We start from the raw sequence: 10,214 nt of genomic DNA on the forward strand, positions 1-10,214 counted from the left end.
CTAACAGTGAAAATGTTCAGGACTAGTTTCGTAAAACTATAAGAGATAAATTTCATAAAATTAATATTTATGAGAAGGCAAATTATACACATAAAAATATATGTGGGAGAGAAGAGGAATAAATCAGCTATATAATATTAATAACACCATAAAAACAAGACTCTCAAGCTTTCACTCTTCTCAACTTACGAGAATAATACAATTCTCTATTTATAAACTAGATGACTTGATAAACAAGTATTACAATCATAAGAAATTTACTAGTAAAATATTAATTTTTAAATAATAAAACTACCGTAATTTGGTTCCAATAGAATTACTAAAACCTTAATTTACTAAAATACTACTAAATAATAAGATGATAATTTCTATTTTTTAATCTTGATTTAAAATGCTAACATTATTATCAGCAGAATTCGGATTGTTTCGTGCGGGCTGCAGAATTCGGAGTGTTAAAGACTATTATTATGCAATACTATAATGCAAATGGTAGTAGTATTTGCTCATGGAGCCATGGTAGGATCCCTTCAATTTCCAAACCGTGTCGAAGGATTATAACCTTCCAGTTCCCCTTGGAAGATACCATTCGCATTTCTACATTAACACGGACAGGTTGTAGTGTAAATATCAGGTTATAGTACCGTGGCCATGGATGAAATGACGGAGCCAGGATTTTTTTTTTGGGGGGGGCCAAAATTTTTTCCTAATAAAATTATCTTAATATATTATGTTCAAAATAATTTTCTTCTATTTAAATATATGAAAAATATCAAATATTAAATTTAATTATAAAGGTATGTCTATTCATAAATATGCGGTATAGTCATAACAAAAATTAACAAAAAAGATAACTTTTGATTAAATATCTTATAACATCACAAACCATCCAATTTGCACATTATGAGAAGATGCTCTCCAATATGTCACCTATGCATATATATATATATATATATATATATATATATATATATATATATATAATCATGTAATATAAATGTAACTATTTTCAATTGAAAAAAGATAAAAGTTATGTTAACATAATTTGAAATTTCAATATTTTTTCTTAGAAGTAAATTGAGCTCTACGCTCTTTCATAAAACTAAATTCATCTATGATTGAATCACTGCTAAATTTTTCAACAACTTCCTTTTCTATATACACAGTTAGACAATCATTCAAGAAATTATCTTGCATCTTGTTTCGAAGCTTTGTCTTGATTATTTTCATAATTGAAAATGCCCGCTCTGTAGTTGCAGTTGATATAGGAAGAGTAAGAACAAGTCTAATAAATCTGTCAATAAGAGGATATATCACTGATTTTCTTGTCTTCGCGAAGCCTTGACATAACTCATGAATACCAGATAATTCTTGCAATTCATAATGATTTGGAATGTCGAACTCAAAATATTGAAGTTCTATTCTTAGACGTACTAGTTCTTGCTTTTAACAATTATGAATTGGGTCTTTTTAGCCCATTAACAATTATGAATTGGGTCTTTTTATTCTAATACATCACATTGGGTCAATTTACTATGGAACATCAAATTATATGTTTAAATTTTGAAAGTTAAATAATTAGTACAATAAAAAATAAATAACTTTTTCTTAAGGAAAAAATTAATTCAAAGATGACTAATTCATATATATATATATATATATATATATCTCAACTCTCATAATATAAACTAAAATTGTAAAAATTTAGGGGGGGCCAATTTTATTTTACACACATATTTACATATTATGAATTAAAATTTTCAAAACTTAGGGGGGACCATGGCCCCCCTCTGTCCCCCTTGGCTCCATCATTGCATGGATGAAGAGTGCCAGCGGGGTGTGATGGATTATTGGAGCATCTTTTTTTTTTTTTTTTTAACAATAAAAAGGCACGGAAAGTTATTGCAACGGCCTCCCTCTCTGACGTGTGGGGACCTTGAGCTTCATCTTTTCTCCTTCCAGTTGAACTAGTTTCATTCCCGTGCAAAAAATGCAGGAGACCATTTTGTGTTGAATAATAACACAAGGTAATTCATGATAAGAGTTTATTTTACGTATTTTTAAGTGCATTTTATTAGTTAATTTTGAGTTGATTATTTAGTTTTATAAATAAAATAAAGAGGTTTTTGGTAAAATTATATATTTTTGGTAAAAGTGGATAATATTGCATTTTTAGTGATTTTAATGGTAAAACCTTCATTTTTATGCAGGAATGATGACTCAATCACCAAAGGATGGCAAATGAGGTGAAAAATAGAGATTTGGTGATGAAATTAAGTGGTGAAAAGAAAAATGAAGTGAAAAACGTTCAAATGAAGAATTGCACTTCAAGTCAGTTTTGACACTCTTCAGTATTTTGACCATATCTGGAGCTACACTTATCGGATTGAGGTGATCTTTATACCATTTTAAAGCTAAGAAATAGACCTACAATTCGTATGAAGACATCGAAATCCATTTCTGCCATCTTCATGGGCAAAACGTTGGAATACAGAAGCTGCATTCTGTGGTCGGAAGTTAAAACAGAGGTTTGAACAGGTGACAGTATTTCGATCATATCTCATGGTACAAAGCTCCGATTTGGATGATTCTTGAAGCATTGGAAAGCTAACTCAAAGGGCTACAACTTTTGTGTTTTGCACAAAAGCTAGTTCGGCTTGCATCATGGAGAAAATTGCAGTTGAAATAAGGCCAGAGTGAAAACGCGAGTAGACAAAACGCGAGTTATGCCGCGTTTTGTGTAGGCGCGTTTTATAGCCGAAATTCTGCAATTTGACTCAGTCAATTCTCTTGTGTTCATACCACTTTCCAGCTATAAGATGCAAGGGAATTCGGTGCACATGCTTCTGCAATAAAAGAGAAGACCAAATGAGTGTGGACAAAAGGAAACATCATATCTTTGACTTCTTTTTACAAAATCTGAGTGGAGGAAATTATGAAGTGAGAGGAATGGAATTTCTACCACCTTTTATGCAGAAATATGGGGAGAGGTCTGGGATCCATTCGTAGCTTAGCTTCTTACAGAAAATCATATTCTCTCTACCTAGGACTTGCAAGGGGCAATTGGGATTTCATCTTGTAATCATCTAAGTTCAAGACAAAGGAGATTTTTGGAAGGCTTCACCATATCTTGGCTAAGACTTTCTTTACTCTGTTTGTATTTGTAATTCATGATGATTTACATTAATGAAGTTATGAGTGTTTTATCATTCATGAGTAGCTAATTTCCTTTATCTAGGGAGTAGATGAAGCTTATGGCCAAATGATATGAGTTGATTGTTATTCATTCTTGTTATGTCTTGTATTAACTCATCTACTTGTGTATGTTGGATTACTTGTTGTTGCTTGATCACCAATAGCAGGTTTATAGTTGTTTTTACTCATTGAGAAATGGTAAAAATAATGGAATGACATAAGTAGAGCTTGAGTAGTATATTCATGAGAATAGAAATACATTCAAGTGGATGAAATCTGCATTTCATGTGTGAATAAGAACAGATTTAGTATTTACCAAGAGATTAGGAAAAACTAATCTGTTTTAACCCATTATTATCATGAGAATGTGATTTTGGTATTTCTGGAAATGAATCCTTGGTTAAACAAGAGCAGTAACAAGTGTTGAATTAATTCATTTTAGATCTTTTGTATCATAAGTGGAATCTACATCCCTAGATCTTAATATTTAGTGAATTCTATTCCTTTTGTGAAATTGCATTTATCTAGTTAAGAATTTTTGTAGTTGAATTACATTCTGAAATTTCTGCTCAAATTAATTGTAAGTCTAAATAATAGAGTAAATTAGTATCTAATAATTGTTTTAATTGCTCCTCGTGGGATCGACCCGATACACATCTTGTACTACAATTGCGACCTGTATACTTGCAGTCCAACGGGTGTAAATTCGGAATTAAACTTGCACTTAAAGTAAAAACCCGTCAAGTTTTTGGCGCCGTTGCCGGGGAGCGGCAATATTAGAGCCTAATCATCTTTATTAATTTAGACAGCTTTATTTTTTAGATTATATTTAATCTTGTATTGTAATCAGTTTTTTTTTTTACCATTGAAGTTGCATAATATCCCTTATTTCTGTTTGTAGTGTATGCACCGGGAGTCTCGAGAAGTCGCACCTTTCAATCCAGAAATTGAGAGGACACTACATAGACAAAGGAGGCACACACAACAGCAAGAGGAACAAGAGATTTGGCAACCGATAGAGGAAATTTTGATAGAACTACCATTTGCGGAAGAGATGGCCGAAAATGACCCAAATAGGCGAGTTCTACGAGATTATACTCTACCGGGAACACAAGGATCTCAAACAAGCATAGTAAGGCCTACGGTAAATGCTAACAATTTTGAGATTAAACCATCACTTATCCAAATGGTTCAACAATCTCAATTTGGAGGTAATGCAGTAGAAGATCCTAATACACACTTGGCTACATTCTTGGAAATTTGTGATACAATTAAAATGAATGGAGTTAGTGATGATGCCATAAGGCTAAGATTGTTCCCATTTTCATTGAGAGATAAGGCCAAACTTTGGCTACACTCTCATGCTCCTAATACTTTCACTGGATGGGATGAACTATCAAGAGCATTCTTAAATAAGTATTTTCCACCAGGTAAGACTGCTAAGTTTAGAATGGATATCACTAGTTTTAGCCAATTGGAAGGAGAATCATTATATGAGGCATGGGAAAGGTTTAGAGATTTGCTTCGGAAATGTCCACATCATGGACTGCCGGAATGGTTAATCATACAAACCTTCTATAATGGTTTAGTTTTTTCTACTAAAACTATGATCGATGCAGCTGCAGGTGGAGCTTTAATGGGTAAATCACCCCAAGAGGCTCATAATTTGATAGAAGAAATGGCAGCAAATAACTACCAATGGGCCAATGAGAGAGGTAATACAAGACGTCACGCAGGTATGATCGAAATGGACACTCTCAATATGTTGAGTGCTCAAATGAATAATGTGATGAAATTGCTAAGTAGACAAGGTGGAGTTGGTCCAAGTTCATCTAATGCACATGTAGCATGTTGTTCTATATGTGGAGGTGAACATGATAGTAATGAGTGTGTTGATTCTGAACAGGTACAATTCGTCAATAATTACAATCGTAATGCTCAAAATAACCCCTACTCGAATACTTACAATCCGGGGTGGAGAAATCATCCAAACTTTGGATGGAAGGATCAAGGAAATCAACCAAGGCCAACCAATCCACCGGGATTTCAATCAAGGCAACAACAAGCTGAAACTAAACCTGGTTGGGAGATGGCAGTGGAAAAGCTTGCAAAAGTTACCTCGGACAGATTTGAGCGAGTAGAAGGAAGGTTGGACCAACTCACTACAATGTACAGGAATGTAGAGGTCCAAATTGGTCAAATTGCTAGTTCTTTGAATAATCGAAATCAAGGAGAATTACCTAGCAAAACAGAGGTCAATCCTAAGGAGCATGTGAAAGCCATTACTCTTCGTAGTGGTAGACAATTAGAAGATCCTCCAGTGAAGGAAGTTGAGAAAGATGAGAATGAAAAACAAGAAGAAAAGCAGAGGAACCAAGAGGCGATTGTGGAGGAAAATAGTCGGGAGAATCCAAGAGAAAAGCAACCATCATCTTCCACTACCATTCCAATACCCCCTGCGGTTCCATTTCCACAAAGATTAAAGCAAAATAAGTTTGATAAAGATTTTGAAAAATTTGTTAAACTTTTCAAACAATTGCACATTAACATTCCTTTTGCCGATGCTATTTTGCAGATTCCATCTTATGCGAAATTTCTCAAGGAAATCATGACTAGAAAAAGAAAGTTGGAAGACTGCGAAACAATAGCATTAACGGAGGAATGTAGTGCAATTATTCAAAATAAGCTACCACCGAAGTTGAAGGATCCGGGGAGTTTTTCTATACCTTGCACCATAGGTAACGTTGATTTTTCTAAGGCATTGTGTGATCTTGGTGCTAGTGTATCATTAATACCTTTAACGGTGGCTAGACAATTGGGTTTGCATGAGCTTAAACGCACTAATATCACTTTGCAACTAGCGGATCGGTCTATTAGATATCCATTGGGAGTGTTGGAGAATGTATTGATAAAAGTTCAAAAATTTATCATTCCAGTGGATTTTGTGGTATTAGATATGGAAGAAGATATATCTATGCCAATTATTCTAGGTAGACCATTTCTAGCTACTGCAGGTACTATTATTGATGTAAAAAATGGCAAGCTTAAGTTTCAAGTAGGTGAAGAAGAGGTAGAATTTAATTTGAATGAAATGGAAAAATACCCTTCTTTTACCGATCATGCTTATTCTATTGGCACAATTGATAAACTAACCCAAGAGATGAGTCAAGTCAACTTTGACTTAGATCCTCTTGAGTATTGTTTAATGAGTTTAGGTAAGCAAGAAGATGTTTGTGAAGAAATTGAAGAATTGGCCAAATACTTGGATTTTCAAGCACCTTATAAAAGGGGTAATTTGTATGAAAGTCTTGGCCAAGGAAAAGGGTTTTCACAACCTTCAGAAATTGAACCTCCAAAGTTAGAGCTCAAGCCACTTCCGACTCATCTAAGGTATGAATTTCTTGGAGAAAATAAAACTTTACCTGTAATTGTTAGTGCTGACCTTGATGATGAACAGTGTGCAAAGTTGTTAAGAGTTCTAAGAAGGCGTAAGAAGGCAATTGGATGGACAATTTCAGACATTAAAGGTATAAGTCCTTCTATATGCATGCATCGAATTTTATTGGAGAACGGTTGCAAACCAGTGGTGGAAACACAAAGAAGACTCAATCCAAACATGAAAGAGGTGGTAAGAAATGAAATTCTTAAATGGCTTGACGCAGGTATAGTTTTTCCTATCTCCGATAGTGTTTGGATTAGTCCAATTCATGTGGTACCAAAGAAAGGTGGAATGACTACAATCGTGGGTAAAAATGATGAATTAATTCCATCTAGACTTGTGGTAGGGTGGAGAGTGTGTATCGATTATCGTAAGTTAAATACGGTAACAAGAAAAGATCATTTTCCCCTACCATTTCTTGATCAATTATTGGAGCGAATAGCCGGATATGAATTTTACTGTTTTCTTGATGGTTTTTCAGGATATAATCAAATAGCTATAGCTCCAGAGGATCAAGAGAAGACCACATTTACATGTCCTTATGGCACTTTTGCCTTTAGAAGAATGCCATTTGGGTTATGCAATGCTCCCGCAACTTTTCAACGATGCATGATGGCTATTTTTTCTGATTATATTGAGAAAATTATGGAGATATTTATGGATGATTTTTCTGTGTATGGTTCATCTTTTGATCAGTGTCTTCATAATTTGGAATTGATTTTGCAGAGATGCGAGGAAACAAATCTTGTACTGAATTGGGAGAAATGTCATTTTATGGTAAAAGAAGGAATTGTTTTAGGACACAAGATTTCCTCCAAGGGAATTGAGGTGGATCAAGCCAAAATAGAAGTCATCGAAAAATTGCCACCCCCAAGCAATGTCAAGGGGATAAGGAGTTTTTTAGGACATGCTGGCTTTTATAGACGTTTTATTAAAGATTTTTCTAAAATAGTAAAGCCATTATGTGATTTATTATGTAAAGATACTCCTTTTCAATTTGATGACAATTGTTTGGTTGCATTTGAAAGGTTGAAGAAGGAATTGATTTCGGCCCCAATTATAACTTCGCCTGATTGGTCACTACCATTTGAATTGATGTGTGATGCAAGTGATTATGCGGTTGGAGCAGTTTTGGGACAAAAGAAAGAAGGACGGTTGCACGTCATTTACTATGCTAGCAAGTTGCTAAATGAAGCACAACTCAATTATGCAACCACAGAAAAAGAGCTATTGGCAGTGATATTTGCTTTGGATAAATTTAGATCTTATCTAGTAGGATCTAAAGTTATTATATATACGGACCATGCGGCTCTTAAATATTTGTTACATAAAAAAGATGCAAAACCAAGACTAATTCGGTGGATTCTTTTATTGCAGGAATTTGATGTGGAAATAAAAGACAAAAAGGGAACAGAGAATCTAGTAGCGGATCATCTATCACGCCTAGAATATATTCCAGTCAAGGATCAAGTTCCTATTCAAGAGAATTTCCCGGATGAGTTTGTCCTAGCAATTATCAATTCTCCATGGTATGCTGATATTGCTAATTTTTTGGTAAGTGGAGAGATTCCAAAGGGAATTAATTACCATCAAAAGAAGAAATTCTTACATGATGTCAAAAGTTACTTTTGGGAGGAACCATTGCTGTATAAACATTGTGCCGATGGTATGGTACGTAGATGTATTCCCGAAAACGAGGTACATAATATTTTATATCATTGTCATAACCTTGAAACAGGTGGACATTTTAGCACCTCAAAAACTGTGGCAAAGGTATGGCAATCAGGGTTTTATTGGCCAACTATGTATCGAGATGTTCGGGAATATGTTAAAAGTTGTGATGCATGCCAAAGAACTGGAAATATATCTCGAAAGAATGAAATGCCCCTAACTACCTTCTTAGAAGTTGAATTATTTGATATATGGGGTATAGACTTTATGGGACCATTTCCAAGCTCTTTTAATAATAAGTACATCTTAGTAGCAGTGGATTATGTTTCTAAATGGGTAGAAGCAATCGCTTCACCTACTAATGACTCTAAGGTTGTACTCCGATTCCTTAAAAAGAACATTTTTTGTAGATTTGGCATACCTAAGGCCATAATAAGTGATGAAGGAAAACATTTTTGTAACAAACAACTGGATTCCTTATTGTTTAAATATGGTTGTAGGCACAAGACATCACTCCCGTACCATCCTCAAGCCAATGGACAAGCGGAGCTAGCTAATCGTGAGATAAAGCTCATTTTGGAGAAAACTGTGAATAAATCACGCAAGGATTGGGCTACAAAGCTAGATGACACACTATGGGCTTACCGAACGGCATTTAAGACTCCCTTAGGGATGTCGCCGTATCGTTTAGTCTATGGAAAAGCTTGTCACTTACCTGTAGAGATTGAACATAAAGCTTATTGGGCTATTAAAGCAATTAATATAGATTTTAATCTTGCAGGTGGAAGGAGATTACTTGAGCTGAGTGAATTGGAGGAACACCGGTTACATGCATATGAAAATGCCAAAATTTACAAAGAAAAGATCAAATATTGGCATGACAAGCACATTATTCCTAAACAATTTCAGGTAGGGCAAAAAGTGCTTTTATTCAATTCACGCCTGAGGTTATTTCCAGGAAAATTGAAGTCAAGGTGGTCTGGACCATTTGAAGTCACTCAAGTATTTCCCTATGGAGCGGTTGAAGTGGCAAATTCAAGAAATGAAAGGTTTAAGGTCAATGGACAACGATTGAAACCTTACTTGGCAGGTGAAATCGTACCCAAAGGACTCATATGTCTTTTGGGCGACTCTTCTTCAATTTAAGAAACTGAATGTGTGAGTCGAGCCAACGACTATAAACAAAAGCGCTAATTGGGAGGCAACCCAATATTTAGGTTATATTTGTTAACTTGGTGTGATTTTGTGGTTTGAATCAATGTTTTAGCTAAATTGTTGTTTTTGTAATGTAGGGTTGGCAATTGAAGGCAAGGATGACCAATTGAGTACAAAAAAGGCGAACTTTGATCAAACAACTCAACCCCTCGATTTGCGTTAAAGGTGTTTTTGATTCATTATAAAGGGGTAAAATGCATGTTTTTAATGTTTTACATTTGTTCCAGCCATTAAAATTGGCAAACAAATGATCTATGATGCATTTTGAGTCATTGGGGTACCTTTTGTAATTTTTCAAAAGTTGAAATTCTGCTAAAAATCGAAGCAGAAAACGCGTTTTCAAAGAAAACGCGACTAAAAGTCGCGTTTCTCGGAATCGCGTTTTCAATTCTGCACCTGCAGAACAGAAAACGCGCCTTCAAAACGCGACCTAAAGTCGCGTTTTAATGGAAGTCGCGTTTTCAAGCCTGGATCAAGACTCAAAAACGCGACTTCAGAAACGCGACTCAAAGTCGCGTTTTCCAACACAGTCGCGTTTTCATTCCTGCAAGATTTGTGCAGGAAACGCGACTTCAAAAACGCGAGTTGAAGGCGCGTTTTTAGTCGCGTTTTATGTGTCTGAATATAGCCTTCAGAAACGCGATTTCAGCCTTTCTTCTTCACTTCTCCAATTTTTCCAGCCGCGTTTTTCCCTCTT

At 35.0% G+C, this 10,214-nt stretch overlaps 1 protein-coding gene and 1 non-coding gene across 2 annotated transcripts; one reads left to right on the top strand and one right to left on the bottom strand.

Annotated features, from left to right (window-relative positions):
- Positions 1-4,633: 4,633 nt before the first annotated feature.
- LOC140037437 (small nucleolar RNA R71) lies at positions 4,634-4,740 on the bottom strand. Its single transcript, XR_011841340.1, has one exon. It is a non-coding gene; the product is annotated as a small nucleolar RNA R71 (small nucleolar RNA).
- A 541-nt stretch (positions 4,741-5,281) lies between these two features.
- On the top strand, positions 5,282-9,448 carry LOC140036412 (uncharacterized). Its single transcript, XM_072077807.1, has 5 exons — positions 5,282-5,653; positions 5,768-6,854; positions 8,031-8,185; positions 8,370-8,404; positions 8,803-9,448. The coding sequence occupies exons 1-5, from the start codon at positions 5,282-5,284 to the stop codon at positions 9,446-9,448; spliced, it is 2,295 nt and encodes a 764-aa protein (XP_071933908.1).
- Positions 9,449-10,214: the final 766 nt, after the last annotated feature.

This window comes from Coffea arabica, chromosome 2e, assembly GCF_036785885.1.
Source record: "Coffea arabica cultivar ET-39 chromosome 2e, Coffea Arabica ET-39 HiFi, whole genome shotgun sequence".
NCBI classification, from domain to species: domain Eukaryota; kingdom Viridiplantae; phylum Streptophyta; class Magnoliopsida; order Gentianales; family Rubiaceae; genus Coffea; species Coffea arabica.

Excerpts from the sequence above, each read along its gene's own strand:
- LOC140036412 (XM_072077807.1), top strand. The coding sequence starts at position 5,282 with ATGGCAGTGGAAAAGCTTGCAAAAGTTACCTCGGACAGATTTGAGCGA. Across the intron at positions 5,654-5,767 it reads CCATTCCAATACCCCCTGCG|ATTCCATCTTATGCGAAATT; the intron begins GTTCCATTTCCA and ends GCTATTTTGCAG. Across the intron at positions 6,855-8,030 it reads TCTTAAATGGCTTGACGCAG|ACAAAAAGGGAACAGAGAAT; the intron begins GTATAGTTTTTC and ends TGGAAATAAAAG.